General features: G+C 39.5%; 1 protein-coding gene across 1 annotated transcript in view; it reads left to right on the top strand.

Annotated features, from left to right (window-relative positions):
* CACNA1D (calcium voltage-gated channel subunit alpha1 D) overlaps positions 1-25,883 on the top strand; it is a 764,995-nt gene that overhangs the window by 694,327 nt on the left and 44,785 nt on the right. Inside the window, 4 exon segments of the mRNA XM_053689359.1 lie at positions 5,644-5,670; positions 9,356-9,502; positions 10,162-10,325; positions 13,312-13,433. Of these exon segments, the coding sequence (XP_053545334.1) occupies positions 5,644-5,670; positions 9,356-9,502; positions 10,162-10,325; positions 13,312-13,433 (460 nt within the window).

The following is a 25,883-nucleotide window of genomic DNA, read 5'->3' as shown; positions in this document are numbered from 1 at the left end:
CTTTTTTTGTATGTAAAATAGCTGGTTTTGTTCTTTGAAACCCAACTCTTTAAACTGGTCTGAGTTTGCAGGGAAATCAGACATCTTCATCTTATCTTTTTCTATAAACACAAATTATTCCTTATTCTATCTCTGTATGTATACCAAAGCCCAATAGTTAGAGAGTACAAATGAAAATTAACATTGTATTAGTTATTTTTCCTACCCCCTACTGTGAGTGTGATTTATTCTGCTGTTTGTGTTTACATTGATTTTTTTTTATATCCAATACTTAAGTATTTAAATGTTTAGAATAGGTTGGGAAATAACAGGCAAAATCAGCTGTTTAAAATGCCAAAATAAAAGAGATTTTTGTAAACAATTTAATACACTCTAGCCTGCAAAATGAACACATTAAAGGGTATAAAAGTTTACAATACTGTCCCTTTAATATTGGTAAAATGTACTTGGGCTTGTAAAATTCTACACCGTGAGTACTCAGTACAGAGCACATGCATATTTACAGTTTAAAATGATATTAGTTGTTCAAAGATTGAAAAAATAAGTGTAAAGTTTTATTTTGTATGAAGAACTTTAGTAGTATTATTATCAGGTATTTGTAGAGCGCCAACAGATTCTGCAGCGTTAGTATAAAACAATGGATGCTGCCATATTTAAACCTAGGTTTTTCTTGTCTAATCTCTTCTTCTGGGGACATTTAGGGATATATAAAGCAATTTTATTTAGCAGTGTTTAATTAAAATTTCTTTAACATTGCCATATCTCATATAGCCATCATTTGCACAATTTATCTGCCCCTAATTGTCTTCAGCTAAAAATGTTAGATAATTATTATTAGTTATTTGTAGAGCGCCAACAGGTTCCGCAGCGCTAAATAAGGGAAATTTAGGTTTCAAAATGACAACACCTTTATAGAAACACAGGAGACATGCAAAGCCCTCATTTCAGAGGTAAATTAAGGAAGAGGGAACAAAATAAAAAATAAAAGTATAACTATACATAATAACACATTTTATAATAGAATGTCACACTGTTTAATGCCCCTTTAATTGCTGATAAATGGTGTGAGTTTAAAGGGACCCTTTACTAAAAAATGTTCTCCCCTTTAATTTGTTCCCAATGATCCACGTTACCTGCTAGAGTGTATTCAATTGTTTACAAGTATTTCCATTACCCTTATATTGGCATTTGAATTAGTTTATGTAGCCTGTGGTATCCCCACCCATTCTGAAAGTTTTTGGCCTCAAGGCCAAGATATAGATTAACTGTGTAAACACAGCTAGTAGAAGAAATTACACTCTCAGTGGGTTTTAGAAGAGATAAGGTAATAAAATGTTAATTTTCCATTGTTCTCTCCAAGTATTGGTGATTGGTTTATGGATAGATATAAGATAAAGAAGCAGGTATATGTACACAATGTGATAAAGTAATGAGATCTGATTATACCTACAAGCTCAACCCATTTGTTTTAGGTTGTGGCTTCAAAACACAAAACCAGCTAATTCATATACACAAATAAACATTAAAAAGCAAATTCTCATACATTGTATACTCTCAATTGGTAAAAAAGTAACTGGCAAGACATTAAGGGAAAAACAATTTTACAGAATACTGTCCCTTTAATGCTCCTTTATACACTAAAAATGTTAAAATATACTTAAAATATCACTTTTTACTTTTGTGATTACTTTGTATCTAAACTTCTGCAGACTACCCCCTTATTTCAGTTCTTTTGACAGACTTGTATTTTAGCCAGTCAGTGCCCTCTCATAAGTAACTCCACAGGCATGAGCACAATGTTATCTATATGGCACACATGAACTAACGCCATCTAGCTGTAAAAACTGTCAAATGCATTCAGATAAGAGGCGGTCTTCAAGGGCTTGGTAATTAGTATATGAGCCCACTTAGGTTTTGCTTTCAACTAAGAATGCCAAGAGAACAAAGCAAATTTGATGATAACAGTAAATTGGAAAGTTGTTTAACCCCTTAATGACCACAGCACTTTTCCATTTTCTGACCGTTTGGGACCAAGGCTATTTTTACATTTCTGCAGTGTTTGTGTTTAGCTGTAATTTTACTCTTACTCATTTACTGTACCCACACATATTATATACAGTTTTTCTCGCCATTAAATGGACTTTCTAAAGATACCATTATTTTCATCATATCTTATAATTTACTATAAAAAAAATATAAAATATGAGGAAAAAATGGAAAAAAACACACTTTTTCTAACTTTGACCCCCAAAATCTGTTACACATCTGCAACCACCAAAAAACACTCATGCTAAATAGTTTCCAAATTTTGTCCTGAGTTTAGAAATACCCAATGTTTACATGTTCTTTGCTTTTTTTTGCAAGTTATAGGGCAATAAGTACAAGAAGCACTTTGCTATTTCCAAACCACTTTTTTTCAAACTTAGCGCTAGTTACATTGGAACACTGATATCTTCCAGGAATCCCTGAATATCCCTTGACATGTATATATTTTTTTTTAGAAGACATCCCAAAGTATTGATCTAGGCCCATTTTGGTATATTTCATGCCACCATTTCACCACCAAATGCGATCAAATAAAAAAAATTGTTCACTTTTTCACACATTTTGTTACAAACTTTAGGTTTCTCACTGAATTTATTTACAAACAGCTCGTGCAATTATGGCACAAATGGTTGTAAATGCTTCTCTGGAATCCCCTTTTTTCATAAATAGCAGACATATATGGATTTGGTGTTGCTTTTTGGTAATTAGAAGGCCGCTAAATGCCACTGCGCACCACACGTGTATTATGCCCAGCAATTAAGGGGTTAATTAGGGAGCATGTAGGGAGCTTGTAGGGTTAATTTTAGCTTTATTGTAGTGTAGTAGACAACCCTAAGTATTGATCTAGGCCCATTTTGGTATATTTCATGCCACCATTTCAACGCCAAATGCGATTAAATAAAAAAAAAGTAAAATTTTTCACAATTTTAGGTTTCTCACTGAAATCATTTACAAACAGCTTGTGCAATTATGGCACAAATGGTTGTAAATGCTTCTCTGGGATCCCCTTTGTTGAGAAATAGCAGACATACATGGCTTTGGCATTGCTTTTTGGTAATTAGAAGGCCGCTAAATGCCGCTGCGCATCACACGTGTATTATGGCTAGCAGTGAAGGGGTTAATTAGGTAGCATGTAGGGAGCTTGCAGGGTTAATTTTAGCTTTAGTGTAGAGATCAGCCTCCCACCTGACACATTACACCCCCTGATCCCTCCCAAACAGCTCTCTTCCCTCCCCCACCCCACAATTGTCCCCGCCATGTTAAGTACTGGCAGAAAGTCTGCCAGTACTAAAAAAAAAAAGCTATCCTTCTTGATAAATTTTTTTTTTTTTTAAAGGCATATTTACATATGCTGCTCTGGAGGATCCCCCCTTAGCCCCCAACCTCCCTGATACCCCCCAAACAGCTCTTTACCCATCCCCCTCTAACTTATTAGTAGCCATCTTTGGTACTGGCAGCTGTCTGCCAGTACCCAGTTTATAGTAAAACATGTTTTTATTCTTTTTTTAAATAATTTTCTGTAGTGTAGCTTGCCCCCCCAAAAGACCAACCCACCACCCCCTCCCAGATCTCTTAGATCGACATATATTTACATATATTTGGCCCTCACTGCCACTTTTCTCCCATCATTTTTCTGTAGTGTAGTGGTTCCCACCCGCTCCCTACCCCTGCGCGCGCACCCGGCATTCCCGCCCACGATCCCGCCCCCCTCCACATCATACGGCCCATCGATGGCCGCCCAACCGCCTCCCAGACTGGCTCCTACCCACCAACGAAACCGGCCATCGATGTCCGGTACAGAGAGGGCCACAGAGTGGCTCTCTCTGCATCGGATGGCCAAGGGGGGTTATTGCAGGATGCCTCGATGTTGAGACATCACTGCAATAACCGGAAAGCAGCTGGAAGCGAGCAGGATCGCTTCCAGCTGCTTTCCAGACCGAGGACGTACGCCATACGTCCTCAGTCGTTAAGTGTATTTTTTTTGAGGATGTATGGCGTACGTCCTTGGTTGTTAAGGGGTTAAAATTGCATGCCCTATCTGAATCATGAACATTTAATTTGGACTTTACTGTCCCTTAAATTTCGGCTTCTCTTCAAAATTTGTTGTTAATATCTGCAGTATTTATACACAGAGATAGAACTATTATCACAGCGACTAAACCAGTTTGTCTGGTATAAGCAGATAAATGGAACGTTAATTTATATTACTTAAAAGTTACTTTAGTAACCCAACGTGAAAGTAAAAAATGGCAGCAAATGTATTTAAAAGTGATCATGGATGCCCAATATGTTTGAACACAGGTGGTGTTTTTCATTAACTTTCACATTAATACCAGTTTATGATGTGTGTAATTAAAAAACACAAAATCCAAATTTTTTCTTTAATGATTCAGAAAGAGCAGCAATTTTAAGCAACTTTCTAATTTACTCCTATTATAAATTCTTCTTTGTTCTCTTGCTATCTTTATTTGAAAAAGCAGGAATGTAAAGGCCTATTTTTTGGTTCAGCACCTAGGTAGAACTTGGCTAAATGTATAAATAAAAAGAGAGAAGCGCTCAACCTGGGACCGAACAATAGCATAATAGCTTGTTCTTCTTCTTTCATAGAGAAGAACTTTCCTGAAGCATATCAGTCTGATCCCGACTTAACAGTGCACTCCAGCCCCGAAATACCAGGCAATCCTTCTCTGAACGAGAGAAATAGCAAAACCCCAGACGTATGTTTCGGCCTAGTGTGGGCCTCGTCAGTGAGGTGCAGCCATATCCCTCTAGGCACACCAAGCAATGGGTCCACACCTGGATTCCCGCATCACACTTAGGGAGACTTCCCTAAGTGTCGTAATCTGCATAAATAAAAAGAGAGAAGCACTCAACCTGGGAACGAACAATAGCATAATAGCTTATTCTATGGCTAGTTACCACCCAAGAAGCATGCTCAACATGTGCTTTTCACAGGGGTTGGACTGTACTGTGAAGTCAGGATCAGACTGATATGCTTCAGGAAAGTTCTTCTCTGTGAAAGGCACATTTTGAGCAAAAAGAGGCTGCTTCTTGGGTGGTAATTAGCCATAAAACAAGCTATTATGCTATTGTTCGTTCCCAGGTTGAGCGCTTCTCCCTTTTTATTTATCATCAAACACTACACAGGTGCTGAACCAAAAATGGGCTGGTTCCTAAACTTACATTTATGCTTTTTCAAATAAAGATAGCAAGAGAACAAATAAAGATTGATAATAGGAGTAAATTAGAAAGTTGCTTACAATCACATGCTCTATCTGAATCATGAAAAAAAAATGTGGGTTTTGTTTTCTTTTTAATAATTTCATATAATGTTCAGTTATTTCAGGGGTTTTCAAACCTGTCCTGAAGACCTCTGGGTTATAGTAAATCCTTTGCCTTAATTAGAACGTATTCATTCAAAAATATATATAAATATAGTCTGTGCAATGCAGTAAAACCATTTCTTCTAGATTCTTCAACAGGTTGGTATTACTAATTTCCATAAATAGTTGTCCAATGTTGTGATGTTGTATAAACGTGTAATAACTAATACACTCGCTCTGTATCTTCCCATATTTGTATGGCTTTCCCGGATAGGACTCGCTATTATGAAAGCTATATTAGGTATGTTTTTTGTGTGAATTTGCTTTCATGTTAGCTCTCTGCATGCTCCCCCCCTTAAACTCAAGTGCCATACAAAATATGCGAAGGTTGTGGTTATTACATATGGTTTGTGCTTGTTTTACCGTTTATTGCGCATGTATGATTAAAGGGACATTCCGCTCAAAATTTAATTGTACATAGATGAATTACATATTTGAATAGAAACATATTTGCATTATAAATTTATTGGCAAAAATGCTTCTAGTAAAAGTTATCACTGTTTTACCGTAAACATATTTCTTTGCACGTGCATGTGAAGCATAGCTAGATATTCTCAGTGCACCAGCATTTTAAATACTACAACTGCTGAAAAAGCCAGAGAGGCTTGTAATCATGTCAACAATTAACAAATTCAGTCGCTACCAGATGATAGAAGCACCTTAGGCTCTCTGAGCAAGTGCTGTGTTTAAAATGCTGGTGCACGGTGCAAACTTAAATACACTTTTGAAAGAAACAGCTATAGCTTTTATTAGAAGCATTTTTGCTAATACATGTTTATTATAAAAATTCTTCTATTCAAAATTTATATAAATCCATGTGGAGTCCAATTTTGGCTGGAATATCCCTTTAAATGTTACCAATATCAGGTGCTTATAGACAAGGGTGTCTATACCTTAGTGATAAGTGATCTAGTTGTGTTTTTTTCAGTGTGATTTATATGCATGTGCTAAACGTAAGGAAATCTGAGCATGCATGTGAAATTGAATCTTTTTAAAAAAAAATTTTTTTCACAATTATAAATATCAAGAGAAAGAATTATAGTGTTCTGTGCCTCGTGACAAGACCGCACAGGCTCACTGGAGGTGAACGATAGCCCAAGCCCAACACAATCGTTCCTAATATAAATATACAAAGTGCAAAGAAGGAGCGCTGTCTTCATAAGAAGAGTGGCTTAAAGGGCCATAATACCTAAATGTTGAAACACTTGAAAGTGATGCAGTATAGCTGTAAAAAGCTGACTAGAAAATATCACCTGAACATCTCTATGTAAAAAAGGAAGATATTTTACCTCAAAAGTTCCTCAGTAGCCACATCCCGTTGTAAAGGACTTCTAAGCAGCAAATCAGTATGACTGTCCCAGGGGCAGCTAAGGGATTGAGCTTTGTGCACTCTCATCTTATTTCCCTATTCAGTTTAAGGAAGATTACTATGAAATGTCATGAGAGTTAAGTCAAATCTCATGAGATCACAGTAAAAGAGTTCATGACCTGTTATGCTGATTGGCTGCTGTTCATTTCTTCATTTTTATTTATTTTTTACCTGCAGCTGGGAGCAGCTGAGTATAACTTTTTACACAGAACTTACTCTGCTGAGCTGAGGACATTGTGAGGTAAAATATCTTCCTTTTTTACATAGAGATGCTCAGGTTATATTTTCCTGTCAGCTTTTTACAGTTATACTGCATTCGTTTCAAGTGATTTAGCATATGAGTATTATGTCCCTTTAAGTGTGGCATAGAAATGTATTATATATGCAAGTGTTACTTTATATAGAACATGCATTCAGTACCTGGCAATATGTTTGACCATGTGCAGTTACAGGATGCACAAATGTTATCAGTTATATTCAATTACAACTGTTATATTCAATTATAAGCAAGAGCACGTGCTTGAGAAACTTATTAAACAAAAAGTTATACACAAATCAACAGAAGGTGCAAAATCCAAAAAATTCAAAAATGAAACAATAGAGAAATAAATCATAAAGGCTCCACTGTGTGCGCTCGTGCACAGTGTGCTAGAAATAAGTGGTTTGTGAAATAAATGTGACTAATCTAGAAGTCAAAACATTATAGCTACTTGTATATAAAAAAGTAACATATATAAAAAGGAAAGCAATGTGAAAAATGCAACACTGTCTATTGTAGATCACTGCATGTGCTAACAAACATATAATATTATAAGACATATAATGTTATAGGATATAGTGGCTAATAAGAGCTGAGATGAGAATAGAAAGTCGAAAAATAATAAGGCGAATATCAGTCTTGGTAGATATCTGATAAACATACAACTAGTAATACAATAGCTTACTCTTAACCCTTTATTGGATAACATGCAGAATGAGTATGATATATCTCATATGTCTCATATAAACATATTGATGTAGTAGAACGTATTAGAATGTAATAGCGTACAGTAATATAACAGAGCATATAAAAATGTCATAACATATGAATGTTTTATAACGTATTAAACGTGGTAATTGCTGCAGCAATAAAAACGACTCAGAGCGTAGAAAATGAAAAAAAATTATTATAAAAATGCAAATGCAACAATAAAAATATAAAAATGCCAAATGGAGAGAACAAAAAGTTCTGAAAAAATCCAAATGCTGAAGGCTGATCTGTAGTAGAGAATCAAGGGTAATTTGGATCCGGAGACCTAAAAGGAAACAAGAAACACAACCAGAAGTCTTCTACTAGGACAAAGCTTGCAAATAGAAATGTGCTCACCGTATGTCAGGCTGGTATGTCGAATGGGGGTCTGTCTACGCGTTTCGGCCTGGAGGGGCCTTTATCATGGTCAGACATATTGCCAGGTACTGAATGCATATTCTATATAAAGTTACAATTGCATATATAATATATTTCTACGTCGCACTTAAGCCACTCTTCTTATGAAGACTGCTCTCCTGCTTTGCACTTTGTATATCTAAATATAAAGAGAACATATCTTCACTATCCTTTACCTCTCTCTCTGCTTTGCAACTTTTCAGTTTGCATCATTTAGTTTTCAGGGTTAATTACAGAAGGGACATAATATTCATATGCTAAATCACTTGAAACTGATGCAGTATAACTGTAAAAAGCTGACAGGAAAATATCACCTGAGCATCTCTATGTAAAAAAGGAAGATATTTTACCTCACAATCTCCTCAGGTCAGCAGAGTAAGTTCTGTGTAAAAAGTTATACTCAGCTGCTCCCAGCTGCAGGTAAAAATAAAAATGAAGAAATGAACAGCAGCCAATCGGCATCAACAGTGATGAGGTCATGAACTATTTTACTGTAATCTCATAAGATTTCATTTAACTCTCATGAGATTTCATAGTAGACTTCCTTACACTGAATAGGGAAATAACATGGGAGTGCACGAGGCTCAATCCCTTAGTTGTCCCAGGACAGACATACTGATTTGCTGCTTAGAAGTCCTTTATAATGGGGTATGAATACTTAGGACATTTTGAGGTAAAATATCTTTCTTTTTTACATAGAGATGCTCAGGTGATATTTTCTAGTCAGCTTTTTACAGCTATGCTGCATCACTTTCCCCCACTGAGTAGCCTTTTAGATTTACCACCGGTTAGATGAACCTCTAATAAATTTATTAACTTTGGTCCTCAAACACCTCACATATAAAATATATATCCACAATTTTGTAATGCGTTCCATTATTTGAAGAAATATATCATTTTATGTAATTTCCAAGGACCTCATAAAACAAATGAAATATCTTAACCTGCTGGCTCTGTTACAAAGACATATATCCACTGAAAGCTGTATTTTTTATACCACAGACTATTCAAATATAAAGAAATAATATACTTATCATGTATACATTGTATACCCAAAATCTATTTATATATTGTTTTATTGGAAAGGTAAACATATATACAAAATGTAATTGAATTTTGTTTTCACATCAGGTCTGAGTCTGGAGACAGGAATATGCCTGTTATCTTCCGTGAAGATCCAGATTTCGTGGACTACATTGAAGATCAGTATTTGGGTGAAAATGAATACTACAGTGGGGATGAATATTATGAAGAAGATAGTATGCTTTCTGGGAACAGGTAAAAAAAAATATCTAAGATGTTAACCAACAGCTATAAATACATTCTTGCTTATTTTAAAACTCAGTTCTATAGTACTAATTTCAATCTTCAATATAAATGTTCACAACAGGGTCCCATTTGAAATATGTATCTAAAAGCAATGGGGCATGGTACTACATAGATGTTTCATTTAAAAAAACAACAACATTTCAGTAGCCTGAAGTTGATAAGTTAACAGCAGAGATGGGGACAAAGGTTCTCCAGTAAGCTTACAAATGATGGATGGCTAGAAGAAGAGAAGGGAGGAACAATCGCTAATGGAGACACATGATCATTCCAAAATGTACTTACAGTGTTGAAACTGCCAATTGCACACCAACACTAATGGCATTCTATTTGCTATGTAACTATACCTGTGATGTGACTTTGTTTATCATTATGAGTTCCTAGTTTCAAACAGAATGGCACCAGTGTGCCTATGTGCTTTGACTGTAGACAATTCAGACAATAGGGCTTCAACTGCATTTTGGGCTTAAGTCTAGGGACAACTGGCACACTAAAACTTATGCTACAATTGGTATACTGGAAAGCTTTGTGTTCCATTTAAAATATAGGATTCTAGAGTTTTTATTTAACTGCAAATTAAAGGGATCATGTCTTTTTGTTATTTACCATAGGCAAATATATGATGAACCAGTGCTTTACCAAACCAATGACTTGGACTATGAGACACCAAGAGGCTATCATCATCCAAATAGCTTTTTTGAAGAGGACGATTCCCATATGTGCTATGAATCAAGACGATCCCCAAGAAGGCGATTGCTACCTCCAACTCCTCCATGTGAGTGAAATATTCAGGGTATCCCTTTTCATTTTTGTATACAGGAGTCTACAGCTTCTAGACTATCCATTGAGTCCGTTTTTTCCAAAATGGCCTCATTTATTATGGGTGTGTAATAACCAAGCTATAGGTCCTCAATAGCATACTGAAAACTCTAACAATATATGAGAGCACATAATATATACAATTAATCAGTCTTTCATACCTTTAACACTTGCAGTCAAGGGCGTAACTAGACCAGACTGGGCCCCGAGGCAAGGCCTGCGGAGAACCTCTCATTTTAACCTTGCCATTTCTGGCTGTTTGCAGAAGATAAACCTTCAGTCACATAGGAGAAAGAGGAGCCACTTCTCTGTGACTATGAGTCATTCTTTCTTCTTGGTTAGTCTGAGCCAAGAAATATGCACATACACATCCTTCTTGTACAATTATGGTGGCAGGTTTTTCTATACACACAGCCCTCCGGAAAACCCTGCCACCATATTGTAAAGGGAAAATCCCTTTTTTCACAGGGGGTCATACAGAGGGAGCAGACATGATGCAGGTGGAATTTGGACCCCTCTAGTCCCCCTTGAAGTGATACTGCTACTGAAAACCAGATGGAGACATCTGATATGCCTGTAGTTACACACCTGTTCACAGTATGAGTGTTATTACACACTATTTCCTTATAGAATGTATTTGTATTACACTGAAATTGACACATTCCTTCACTAAATGTTTAATCCGTTATTTAACAATATTTGTTGCACATAAATGACTAGATTTACTAGTGAATGAAGAGACTTTGCATTTTGAAATTAGATTTTATTTTACTTTACCTATTTTTAACTTACAACATTTAGTGGAATTAAAAACATTAAATTACAAATATAAGGTAAAAACATAATAAATTTGTGATATAAGACACATGATGATTTAATAGGACTTTTCTTTTTTTAGTTAAAACAATAATGGCTAGATATAGAGTTTTGCGGCCAAAGGGGTGCGTTAGCTACGCGTGTTTTTTTTCCCCCACACCTTTTAAATACCGCTGGTATTTAGAGTTCTCTGAAGGGCTGCGTTAGGCTCCAAAAAGGGAGCGTAGAGCATAATTTACTGCCACTTCAACTCTAAATACCAGCATTGCTTACGGTAGCGGCCAGCTTGAAAAACGTGCTTGTGCACGAAACCCCCATAGGAAACAATGGGGCAGTTTGAGCTGAAAAAAAAACCTAACACCTGCAAAAAAGCAGCGTTCAGCTCCTAACGCAGCCCCATTGTTTCCTATGGGGAAACACTCTCTAAGTCTGCACCTAAAACCCTAACATGAACCCCGAGTCTAAACACCCCTAATCTTACACTTATTAACCCCTAATCTGCCGCCCCCGCTATCGCTGACCCCTGCATTATATTATTAACCCCTAATCTGCCGCTCCGGACACCGCCGCAAACTACGTTATCCCTATGAACCCCTAATCTGCTGCCCCCAACGTCATCGACACCTACATTATAATTATTAACCCCTAATCTGCCCCCCCTATGTCGCCGCTACCTTACCTACACTTATTAACCCCTAATCTGCCGACCGGACCTCGCCGCCACTATAATAAATGTATTAACCCCTAAACCGCCGCACTCCCGACTCAAAAACCCTATAATAAATAGTATTAACCCCTAATCTGCCCGACACCTAACTTCAAGTATTAACCCCTAATCTGCTGACCGGACCTCGCCGCTACTCTAATAAATGTATTAACCCCTAAAGCCAATTCTAACCCTAACACCCCCCTAAGTTAAATATAATTTTTATCTAACTAAATAAATTAACTATTATTAAATAAATTATTCCTATTTAAAGCTAAATACTTACCTGTAAAATAAACCCTAATATAGGTACAATATAACTAATAATTATATTGTAGCTATTTTAGGATTTATATTTATTTTACAGGCAACTTTGTATTTATTTTAACTATGTACAATAGCTATTAAATAGTTAATAACTATTAATAGCTACCTAGTTAAAATAATTACAAAATTACCTGTAAAATAAATCCTAACCTAAGTTACAATTAAACCTAACACTACACTATCAATAAATAAATGAACTAAACTACCTACAATTACCTACAATTAAATCAACTAAACTAAATTACAAAAAAAAAAGCAAACACTAAATTGCAAAAAATAAAAAAAGATTACAAGAATTTTAAACTAATTACCCCTACTCTAAGACCCCTAAAAAAATAACAAAGCCCCACAAAATAAAAATGCCCTACCCTATTCTAAAATAAAAAGTTAACAGCTCTATTACCTTACCAGCCCTTAAAAGGGCCTTTTGCGGGGCATGCCCCAAAGAAAACAGCTCTTCTGTAAAAAAAAAACATACAATACCCCCCCAACATTACAACCCACCACCCACATACCCCTAATCTAACCCACCCAAACCCCCCTTGAAAAACCTAACACTAAGCCCCTGAAGATCTTCCTACCTTATCTTCACCCCACCGGGTATCACCGATCCGTCCAGAAGAGGGTCCGAAGTCTTCATCCTATCCGGGCAGAAGAGCTCCTCCAGAGGGTCCGAAGTCTTCATCCTATCCAGGCAGAAGAGGACATCCGAACCGGCAGACATCTTCATCCAGGCAGCATCTTCTATCTTCTTCCATCCGGCGCGGAGAGGGACCATCTTGAAGCAGCCGACGCGGAGCCATCCTTCTTCACCGACGGACTAACGACGAATGAAGGTTCCTTTAAATGACGTCATCCAAGATGACGTCCCTCAAATTCCGATTGGCTGATAGGATTGTATCAGCCAATCGGAATTAAGGTAGGAAAAATCTGATTGGCTGATTGAATCAGCCAATCAGATTCAAGTTCAATCCGATTGGCTGATTGGATCAGCCAATCAGATTGAGCTCGCATTCTATTGGCTGTTCCTTGTGAGATATAATGTGTTAAGTATATATCACTAACAACTGCATGTGTTTTTTGTGCTCCCTAGCAAACCGAAGATCTTCTTTTAATTTTGAATGCCTACGAAGACAAAGTAGTCAGGATGACATCCCCCTGCCCGCTGCATATCACCACCGAACTGCTTTGCCATTGCATTTAATGCAGCAACAGGTACAAGACTTCTTTATTTTATATATTTCTTTCCAGAAATAAGTAATTGGGAACTTTATTTTAAAGGGACACAATACCATGGGGTCCATTTAACAAACTCCGTAGGGAGCTTGTGGGCCCGTGTTTCTGGCGAGTCTTCAGACTCGCCAGAAACAGCAGTTATGAAGCAGCGGTCTAAAGACCGCTGCTCCATAACCCTGTCTGCCTGCTCTGAGCAGGCGGACAGGAATCGCCAGAAATCAACCCGATCGAGTACGATCGGATTGATTGACACCCCTTGCTGGCGGCCGATTGGCCGCGAGTCTGCAGGGGGGCGGCGTTGCACCAGCAGCTCTTGTGAGTTGCTGGTGCAATGCTGAATTCGGAGAGCGCATTGCTCTCCGTATTCAGCGAGGTCTTGCAGACCTGATCAGCAGTGTCGGATCAGGTCCGCAAGACCTTTCTTAAATAGGGGCCCATATGTTAAATCACTTTAAAGTCATGCAGCAGAATAGATGTGAAACCCTGACATTAAATATAACTTGAACATCTCTGTTTTAAAAAAAAAAGATATTTTACCTCACAATGTCTTCAGCTCACAAGAGTATCCTGATGGGCTGCTTAAAGTCCCTTTACAATGTGATGTGGCTACTGAGGGAATTATGAGGTAAAATATTTTCCTTTTTTACATAGAGATGTTCAGGTGATATTTTCTAGTCAGCTTTTTACAGCTATGCTGCATCAGTTTCAAGTGTTTCATCATTTGGGTATCATGTCCCTTTAACATCCACTTTAAAGGGACAGTGTACACTAATATTTTCTCTCATTTAATGTGTTCCCATTTATCCATTTTACCTACTGGAGTGTTTTGATTTTTTTTTAACTCCTTCACTTTTATTTTCTCATTTCAAATAGCTGATTTAGCCTATTGTTCACCCACCCATACTGAACATTTCTGAATTTAAAGGGATACTAAACCCAATTTTTTTTCTTTCGTGATTCAGATAGAGCATGCAATTTTAAGCAACTTTCTAATTTACTCCTATTATCAATTTTTCTTCGTTCTCTTGCTATCTTTATTTGAAAAAGAAGCCATCTAAACTAAGGACAAAAGTTCAAATAACAGAGAAGTTGCAGGCAGTACCAAATAGGAAAGATAAAAACAAGACTAATTTATTTCAAACATCGTTAAAACATTGGAAATTCCATAAGCACGCAGACAAACTTGTGAATAACCTTAGCACACAGGAGCTGCCTCTGATGCGTTTCCTGCTAGAACAAGCACTTCATCAGGGATAAACAGCTGCGTTCCCTGTGAAGATTTAAAAAAATTGGGTTCAGTGTCCCTTTAAATTCTGTGTGGCAAACCTAGCCACTTCTGGACTATAACATAAGAAAGGTTGTCTATAGGCTGTATATTGTGCTATGTAGATGTGACAGACCCTTCTGTCAGCACTGAAAGAGCTAACTGTGTTCAGCGTTAGCCTCAGCTATTGTGCACTGTCATTAATGTTATTGATACACAGTCCATTGTTTAATCAACCTCAGAGAGCAGACCCTAGATGATAAGGAAAGCCAAGTGTGTGTCTGTGTTTAAATTGTTATCAGCTTGAGCAAGGTATTCTATTGTATCATGTAAAAGGGCGTGTTCCCTCCATCTAATGTACAACATTCTTTCAACCCCCCTTCTGGGGGGGGTCAGACCTGCATAAATACTGGGCATATGAGCCTTAATAAAAGTCATTCTGTTTAAACCTGACAACTGGCTGGGTTGTGAACTGCTGATTCCCTATGTAGGACATTGTTCCCTGGTGTTAACCCTTGGTATCCGGTTGGTACCGTTACAATTGGTGGCAAGCGACGGAATGAACCTTATCGCCCAGAAGAGCAACTACACAAGCCAGTAACCTCAGGAAGAGGGGGATTACTACAATACTGACTAAGATGGAAGGAGTACCAGGGACCGAAGTGAATGGAGATGGATTATTCTAAGCTAAAGAGACAAACGTAAAAGGAACTGCTAGAAGCCAGGGGAAAGATAGGCAGCAGCAAACCCAAGGCTATATTAATTGCTGAGCTGATGGAGGGAGACAGAGCTCGCAGCGCTACGCCTCCAGCAGCCATGGAGGAGACCCTATACCAGAGGGAAATGAGGACCAGGCTGGAATTTTTACCCCAACCTGTACCACGGGATATGCTATCCGTGGTAATGGCAGATGTGCAGGAGTACGTGATGGCACACAGTCCGCGGAATGCATCCTCCCGAGCAGAATCCATTTTGGACGCACTCAGCAACCCAGTAAGACCCAAAATCCCATACCATGCATTTAAAATGTTTTGTGAGGAGAAGGATGAGATTGATGGGTATTTACAGGATTTTGAGAGACTGTGCGAGTTACATGATTTGGAGCAGTCCGTATGGGTGCCGGTGCTAGCAGGCAAGCTAGCCGGTAGGGCAGCGGAAGCGTATCGCGCTGTACCCAGGGAGGACAGCAAGGATTACGCTAAAGTGAAGAGAGCGATCTTGGAAAGATATGCCATTACCTCAGAGGCATACCGGCGCAAGTTTAGAGGCCTGCGCAAGCCAGAAAGAGATTCCCATGCAGAGTGGGCCCACAAGCTGGATCAAGCATCTCTGGGTGGATACAGGCCAGCCAAGCTACCACCATGGAAGAATTGCGACAACTGATGCTGTTGGAGCAATTCTTTAACGGCTTGTCCCCAGAAGCCCAAGAATGGGTGAGAGATCGAAAACCCCTCACCTTAACCGAAGCAGCCAGATTAGCAGACCAGCATTTTGATGCCAGGAGGCACCATGGACTACAGCCTAACAACGGACGGGCTAATATACAATGCCACACCTGCAAGCAGTGGGGACATATGGCACGTGAGTGCACCCAAAATCGGAGCAGACAAGCTTGGAACCAGGTCAGACAGAACCTGGCCCCAAGGGCGGCTGCTCACCATTACCAAACGGAGCCAGCCGCTCATGAGGTGTTGAGCACCCAAGCCGAGGAACCCCTGGGAATTCTGCATGAGGTGATGTCGGTCCAGGGACTTCGGGATTCGGGAGCTACTTTAACCCTGATAGCTCCCCATTTGGTGCCGGATACAGCACCCACTGGCGGATCCGTGGCAGTACGAGGGGCAGGGGGAGCAGTATACCGATTGCCCACTGCTAGAGTGGAGTACAGACCCCCAGTCACCCCAGCAGCTGCCAGTTACCAACCCCCGGCGCACCGCTATACCACACGGCCTCCGGCCACGAACTACCCTCAGAGAGCCCGGTTCAATTCGCGGGGCTACTCACAACCTATTCGGTGCTTTGGATGTAAGCAACTAGGGCACAAAAGACCAGAGTGTCCCCTAAACGCAGCGAATCAAGCACAGTCCTGGAGAAGACCCGCTGGCGGAATCCCACATAATCCTCAGCCTGTGGCCCGCTACGTAGAGGCGCCAGAATGCTGGGGCAGCCTACATGAAGCAGACCCCGTGCAAGCTGCCCACCGGAATAACCGGCAACGGGTTAAAGTGAATGGGAAGGAGGTCAGTTGTCTACGGGATACTGGTGCTACCATGACCTTGCTTCAAGAGAACTTGGTGCCTGAGAAACAGCACACTGGAGACACTGTGGCTGTGAGGGTAGCAGGGGGCACTGTGTTTCCGCCTACCTGTTGCCAGGGTACATTTGGATTGGGGAGTGGGCGCTAGACTTGTGAATGTGGGGGTCAAGAAGGACTTACCTGCTGATGTTCTCCTTGGAAATGACTTGGCCCCCCTTGTTTCTGCCTATGCTCCCATGGATCCCGCTGATGTTAACCCTGTGACTACCCAAGCCCAGTCCCTCCGGGAGACGCTTCCATGTTTGGGGTGGGGGCAGTACTGAGCCAAGTTGGAGCAGATGGCGGAGAACACCCCGTAGCCTACTTGAGCCGAAAGTTGTTGCCCCGACATCCCCAAGCCGATCCGTTGGGATCAGACTGTGTATGCCGGCTTGGTTCTGGGGGAGCATTGTGGCAAACCTAGCCACTTCTGGACTATAACATAAGAAAGGTTGTCTATAGGCTGTATATTGTGCTATGTAGATGTGACAGACCCTTCTGTCAGCACTGAAAGAGCTAACTGTGTTCAGCGTTAGCCTCAGCTATTGTGCACTGTCATTAATGTTATTGATACACAGTCCATTGTTTAATCAACCTCAGAGAGCAGACCCTAGATGATAAGGAAAGCCAAGTGTGTGTCTGTGTTTAAATTGTTATCAGCTTGAGCAAGGTATTCTATTGTATCATGTAAAAGGGCGTGTTCCCTCCATCTAATGTACAACATTCTTTCAACCCCCCTTCTGGGGGGGGTCAGACCTGCATAAATACTGGGCATATGAGCCTTAATAAAAGTCATTCTGTTTAAACCTGACAACTGGCTGGGTTGTGAACTGCTGATTCCCTATGTAGGACATTGTTCCCTGGTGTTAACCCTTGGTATCCGGTTGGTACCGTTACATTCTGGTTACATAAAAACAATGTAAACAATAAAAGTTAGATAAAATAATGCTCACGGTTGGTGTCTGTGACAGAGAGGTGATAAAATGTTCATTTTCCATTGCTCTCTCTAAGGCCCCAATTTTCAAAACATTGACAGACTGACAAGAAACTGCCTGCTTGGGTTCGCTAGGCTTGCAGTCTGTCAGTCTGTCAATATATTAAAAAAAGGGGACTGACCAGCAAAGTGTTGATCGGGGGCGATTTGTCTCCCATAGGAAATAATAGGTATGCGGCTTCTTCTAAACTCCACCAACATCATATTCGTCAGCACTATCGGGGGGGCATATTTGAAGTGTTTCTACACAGCACAGAGAGTGCGCTCACTGAAACAACAAATGGTTTCTTTGTAGGAACACTTTAAATAGTACATACCTAACTCTAACTAAACCTACACATACTACATGGCTCACACTGGAAAATCTCGTTACTGAAAATGTGGTGACACAAATATGGCTAAAACCTTATACCTAACCTGCAGGGCTGCCCATGGAATATATTGCGCTACTGGCGATGTTTCCCAAGTAGTGATGTCGCGAACATAAAAATTTGGGTTCGCGAATAGCGAACGCGAACTTCCGCAAATGCTCGTGAACCGGGCGAACCGCCATAGACTTCAATAGGCAGGTGAATTTTAAAACCCACAGGGACTCTTTCTGGCCACAATAGTGATAGAAAAGTTGTTTCAAGGGGACTAACACCAGGACTGTGGCATGCCGGAGGGGGATCCATGGCAAAACTCCCATGGAAAATTACATAGTTGATGCAGAGTCTGGTTTTAATCCATAAAGGGCATAAATCACCTAACATTCCTAAATTGTTTGGAATAGCGTGCTTTAAAACATCAAGTATGATGTTGTATCGATCAGGTAGTGTAAGGGTTACGCCCGCTTCACAGTGCGCAGTGTAGGTGATATACCTGCCCTGACCATGCTTTGCAGACCAGGTATCAGTGGTCAGATGGACCCTTGCCCCAACACTGTGTGCCAGACATGCCATTATAGCAGACTTATATGGCTTTGGCGTTGCTTTTTGGTAATTAGAAGGCTGCTAAATGCCACTGCGCACCACACGTGTTTTATGCCCAGCAGTGAAGGGGTTAATTAGGGAGCATGTTGGGAGCTTGTAGAGTTAATTTTAGCTTAAGTGTAGTGTAGTAGACAACCCAAAGTATTGATCTAGGCCCATTTTGGTATATTTAATGCCACCATTTCACCGCCAAATGCGATCAAATAAAAATAAATTGTTCACTTTTTCACAAACTTTAGGTTTCTCACAGAAATTATTTACAAACAACTTATGCAATTATGGCATAAATGGTTGTAAATGCTTCTCTGGGATCCCCTTTGTTCAGAAATAGCAGACTTATATGGCTTTGACGATGCTTTTTGGTAATTAGAAGGCTGCTAAATGCCACTGTGCACCACACGTGTTTTATGCCCAGCAGTGAAGGGGTTAATTAGGGAGCATGTAGGCAGCTTGTAGAGTTAATTTTAGCTTAAGTGTAGTAGACAATCCAAAGTATTGATCTAGGCCCATTTTGGTATATTTCATGCCACCATTTCACCGCCAAATGCGATCAAATAAAAATAAATTGTTCACTTTTTCACAAACTTTAGGTTTCTCACAGAAATTATTTACAAACAACTTATGCAATTATGGCATAAATGGTTGTAAATGCTTCTCTGGGATCCCCTTTGTTCAGAAATAGCAGACTTATATGGCTTTGGCATTGCTTTTTTGGTAATTAGAAGGCTGCTAAATGCCACTGCGCACCACACGTGTTTTATGCCCAGCAGTGAAGGGGTTAATTAGGGAGCATGTAGGCAGCTTGTAGAGTTAATTTTAGCTTAAGTGTAGTGTAGTAGACAACCCAAAGTATTGATCTAGGCCCATTTTGGTATATTTAATGCCACCATTTCACCGCCAAATGCGATCAAATAGGTGGGAGGGTCTGGGAGGGAGGGTCTGCTGCTGATTGGCTGGAATGTGTCTTCTGACTGTGAGGTACAGGGTCAAAGTTTACTCAATGATGAGGAATAGGGGGGCGGACCGAACATCGCATATGTTCGCCGTCTGCGGCGAACGCGAACATGCTATGTTCGTCGGGAACTATTCGCCGGCGAACTATTCGCGACATCACTAATCCCAAGTAAAATGCAGATTACTCCCCTGGAACACCCAACGAACGCCCACAGAACGCCTATCTATACGTCAATGTCTATACCTGACTAATAAAGACAAAAATACAATTAAAAAAATTCTATTATAACTATAGGAGCTATGTCGGTACATTTATATACAATGTTTAAATGATATGTATTTTGTTGTATAATGCATGTTAATTTAAGTATTGTATCGATTTTAAGCATTTTTTTTTTTTGCCTGTTCTTTTTTTATTTTAAACATTAAAGGGACATTATTTATTTATTTATTTATAAAATATTTTACCAGGAAAGATACATTGAGATTTCTCTCGTTTTCAAGTATGTCCTGGGACCACAAAACATTGCATTGATACAATAGTGTACAATAAAATACAAAAACAATAATAATACACAATATATGCAAACATTTAACATAGAACTGGTAGGACATATTTAATCAACCATGACAGGCACATTCTGTTTAGAGATATGTAGAGAGGGATCTCTTAAAGGATATTAGGCTTGGGGAAGTTTTTAAAGTGTGGGGGAGGTTATTTCATAATTGTGGTGCTCTGTAGAAAAAGGAGGATTGAGCTGCTTTCTTTTTGTATTGAGGCAAGCTAAATAATGTACTGGTACTGGGTCGGAGGTTATAGGAGGTGGGAATAGCCGGGGAGAGCATTCTGCTCAGGTAGGGTGGGAGCTTCCCAGAAAGGCTCTTAAACACAAGGCAGGAAAGATGGAGGGTGCGTCTGGATTCCAGCGTCAGCAAGTTTAGTTCTTTTAGCATGTCACAATGGTGGGTCCTGTTGTTACATTGTAGCACAAAGTGGCAGATTGAGTTATACAACGTATTAAGTTTATTAAGATGAGTTTGCGGTGCAGGTGCATATACTACGTCCCCATAATCCATGATAGGCATCAACATTTGCTGTACAATCTTTTCCTTAACTGTAGGGCTGAGGCAGGATTTGTTTCTGTACAGGGCACCTAGTTTTGGATAAAGTTTAGATGCAAGTTTTTCTATGTGGAGGCCAAAAGATAGATTGGGGTCTAATAACATACCTAAGTATTTAAAAGAGTGGATTGTGGTCAGCTTGCAATTGGATTTTGTTTTCATGCGAAGATGGGAATTTTGTAATTTGTGTAATTTAGGTCCCGTTCCAAAGATCATTGTGACAGTTTTGTCAGTGTTTAGGAAGAGTTTGTTTTTTGAGATCCACTTTTCTACCTCTGTGAGTTGGTCTTGGAGCACTGCTTCAAGCTGCGACAGATCAGATTTGTTTGCATAGATTACCGTGTCGTCTGCGTACATGTGTACAGTTGATGATTTGCAGACATTATGTAGATCATTTATAAATAATGTGAATAGTAGGGGGCCGAGAATAGACCCTTGGGGTACACCACACGTGACTGGGAGAGGGAGGGAGTCGCTGTCAGAAATGGAGACATATTGTTATCAATCCGATACATATGATCGAAACCAGGTTAACGGACGATCAGCAATACCAGAGTTTTTTAGTTTGAGCAGTAGTATGTCTTGGTCCACTGTGTCAAAGGCCTTTGCAAAATCAAGGAAAATTGCTCCAGTTAGGTCTCCTTGTTCCATGCCAGTTTGGATGTTGTTGCAAACTTTTAGGAGGGCAGTTGTAGTGGAGTGATTCGGGCGAAAACCTGATTGATCAGGGGTCAGATAGTTAGATTGTTGGTAATACTCACATAATTGCATATGGACGCATTTTTCTAAGATTTTTGACAATACTGGGAGCAAAGATATAGGACGATAATTAGAAACCAAGGTTAACTCTCCACTTTTATGGATAGGCACTACTCTTGCAGTTTTCAAAAGTTTGGGTATGTATCCAGACACCAAGGATTCGTTAATTAGGGTTGTGACCGGTTTAGCAATTGCCGGCGCACTGAGCTTCAACAGCATTGCTGTGATTTGATAAGGTCCAGACTGGTTTTTCATTTTTAGATTATTAAGGTGTTTCTTAACGAAATTGATGGGTACAGGTCTAAAATTTAACTATCTTCCATAGGCTATCTGTTTGCATAGCAGTGGTACAGCTGAGGTGATTGTCTGTATATTCTTATTAAGGCTGGGGTGCTTTTAAAATCAAGCTGTTTGCATAGCAGTGGTACAGCTGAGGTGAATGTCTGTATATTCTTATTAAGGCTGGGGTGCTTTTTAAACACTTAACACTAAATAAATGCTAGATAGAATGGTGCATTCAAAGAAAAGATTAGTCTGAAAATAACATGTACAGTAGATGTATTTTTTTAAAGTTTCATCAGTTGTTTAAATATTGACAAACTAAGTGTAAAGTTTTAGTGTCTATAAAACAATGGGAGCTGCCATTTTGTAACTTAGGTTACCTTCTCTGCTGTGGCCAATAAGGGACAGTTATAAATAGGTCACTAGAGTGTGCAGCCAATGGCTGTGTGGAATATAACAGTGTTCTGCACTTCCATTTCTAACAGGAACTGAAAAGCTCACAATTTCAGAATAGAATTACAGGAAAAGGGACAAAATAAATAATGAAAGTATATTGCAGAGTTTTATATATATATTTATAGGATTTATAATTTTATATTACTATCTCAAAGTGTTTAATATCCCTTTTAATATAGAATTTAAAATATATAATTATGTAATAAAAGACAGATGAAAGAATATAGTTTTGCATAACTGCATATATTGGCGATGGATTTATTGGAAGTTCGGACAGAATTTGCCCAGTTGGTGCTGGATTTATTCACAGCTGGGATAGGAGGTACCAGTTAGGGGACACTGTCACTACTGCATTTAAGTCTTTTATTTTTGCCAGCAAAAAGTTTACATGTCTCTGCAGACTGTTGATTTGACCCATGCCATGATTTTATCCCAGTATCATCCATGTTCTTTTTAGGCTGCTTCATAGGGGCCTATTTATTATGGTGCGAGCGGACATGATCCGATATAGTGGATCATGTCCGCTGCACAGCGATAAATGCCGACAGCATACGCTCTCTGCATTTATCATTGCACCAGCAGTTCTTGTGAACTGCTGGTGCAATGCTACCCCCTGCAGATTCGCGGCCACTCGGCCACTAGCAGGGGTTGTCAATCAACCCGATCGTATTCAGGTTGATTTCTGTCCGCCGCCTCAGAGCAGGACAAGTTATGGAGCAGCGGTCTTTAGACCACTGCTTCCTAACTTCTGTTTCCGGCGAGCCTGAAGGCCCGCACGGAAACAGGGGCATCAAGCTCCATACGGAGCACGATAAATATGCCACATAGACTTCTTCTTTGAAGCTGGGCTGCACATCTGCTGGGGCATGTCTGCTCTGTGCTACTGCAGCCAGAACCTGATGGCAAGAAGGAGGGAGGAATTTGGCTGCTGCTTCCCCTTTTCTGTGTAATATACATACATACACATATTTAGACATATATATCTTACACAACCTTAGAACTCCCTGTAAGGTAATAATGGCCGGTGCAGAGTCTCCAAACACACTCCAAAGAAATAACTTGCACGCGGTTTCTTAAATTAGGATGTTACCACTTTATTCACATATTGTGGTACAATTCACATCCAAACACATCCATGTGTTTGGATGTGAATTGTACCACAATATGTGAATAACATGGTAACATCCTGATTAAAGAAACTGGGGTGCAAGTTATTTCTTTGGAGCGTATATATATATATATATATATATATATATATATATATATATATATATATATATACTCACCACTCACTTTATTAGATATACCTGTTCAATTGCTTGGTAACACAAATCGCTAATCAGCCAATCACATGGCAGCAACTCAATGCATTCAGGCATCTAGACATGGTGAAGACGACTTGCTGAAGTTAAAACCGAGCATCAAAATGGGGAAGAAAGGGGATTTAAGTGACTTTGAACGTAGCATGGTTGTTGGTGCCAGACGGGCTGGTCTAAATATTTCAAAAACTGCTGATCTACTGGGATCCATCTCTAGGGTTTACAGAGAATGGTCCAAAAAAGAAAAAAAATATCCAGTGAGCGGCAGTTGTGTGGACAACAATGCCTTGTTGATGTCAGAGGTCAGAGGAGAATGAGCAGACTGGTTTGAGATGATAGAAAGGCAACAGTAACTCAAATAACCACTCGTTACAACCAAGGTATGCAGAATACCATCTCTGAATGCACAACACGTCAAACCTTGAAGCAGATGGGCTACAGCAGCAGAAGACCACACCGGGTGCCACTCCAAATTTAGATTGCACTCAATAGTGCAAGTTTACTTTAAACCAGTTATACACACATGGCGGGTGTGATATTTCAATATCATGCACGCAGTAACATTAGCGTACCACTTGTAATCTAGCCCATGAATCAGCAATAGAAGTCTATTATGTAAGGGATTTAGCGCACCCACGGTATCTGACATGCAGACACTAGCACGCCCTTGCTATTTTAGCGCACAATAGAGCTTATGTTTTTGTGCTCCACTTGCAATCTAGCCCTTTATTATATTTTTGAGGGTAATGACCCTTTAAGGATAAACTATTCAGCAGGAAATTATTTTGTGTTTATCTTTCTCGTCTTTAATCTTATGACATCCTCAATCAATGTGACATTTGCCATAATCGTTAGTATAATCTGATTTAATTGGCTTCTAAAAGCTGCTAAGTTATTTATAGACTTCTGTGATATTTCTTACTGACATAAATCATCCATCTGCTGTAGGCTGTTTGGTTGCGCGTGTGTTTTATTTAGTTTTTCTTGCTGTCAGTGGGAGGAACGCATCATGAACAATTAGCATTTCATTTTGAAATATTCAAGGAGTCGTTTAACAGAACTAAGAGAATTAGTTTAAATTAAAAAGATCTGAGCTCTGATTCCCCCTAAATCCACATAGAAATCATTCTTATAGGTGTAGTCTGTTTAAGGTTTGCAGTATACTTGCATTATTTATTTTGTCCCCTATAACTGTCTTTTAAACTGATAGTAAACCAGAAAAGCTTACCAATCAGTGACGTATTTAGGTTATTTGCTGCCCTAGGCACTCAAAATTTTGCTGCCCTTTTTAGCCATAATATTTTTTGGTGAGGGTGTAACGTGACTTTTTAAATGGCATTTTCAGTAAATGTTCATGTTCAAAAGCGCGTGCGTGTATATGGTGAGTGTGTCTTTATTGTGTGTGTGTGTAGTAATTGTGTGTATTTGTGTGTGTAGTGAGTTTGTGTGTAATGAGACTCAAAAAGTGCTGCCCCCCAGAATCTGCCGCCCTAGGCAAGTGCATTGTTTGCCTAGGTCAAAATACACCCCTACCAATTATTAAGTAGGGATGTGCATTAATTTCTATACGAATGCAGATTTGTAACAAAAACAAATATCCGGATGAATGCACCAGCAAAATAGTGACGAAATATGTCTTGTTCATTTGTTTTCTTTGAATTACTTTTTAGGGGTACAATACTTACCCTAACGAGCTCTGGAGAGCACGTTAACCTGTTCCCCTTCTTGCCAGAGCCCCAGGCACACTAACTTGAGGCTTAGTATACTCACCTCCCAGGAGCTGCACTAACGTTAGTGCAGCTCCCGGGAGCCGAACGTGCTAAGCCTCCTGTTAGCACGGCCAGGGCTCTGATAAGAAGAGGATGAGGTTAGTGTGCTTTACAGAGCACATTACGGTAAGTATTGTAGCTACTGGTGAACTTTTCACCTGTAGATTTGAAACACATTTGTTTTAACAAAAAGTTTTAACCAAAACAAATAGTGCAGCAAAGGAATATTTGGTGTAACGAATT

This window comes from Bombina bombina, chromosome 7, assembly GCF_027579735.1.
Source record: "Bombina bombina isolate aBomBom1 chromosome 7, aBomBom1.pri, whole genome shotgun sequence".
Classification (NCBI taxonomy): domain Eukaryota; kingdom Metazoa; phylum Chordata; class Amphibia; order Anura; family Bombinatoridae; genus Bombina; species Bombina bombina.
The sequence above is the reverse complement of the archived record's forward strand: the minus strand, read 5'-3'. Positions and strand labels throughout refer to the sequence as shown.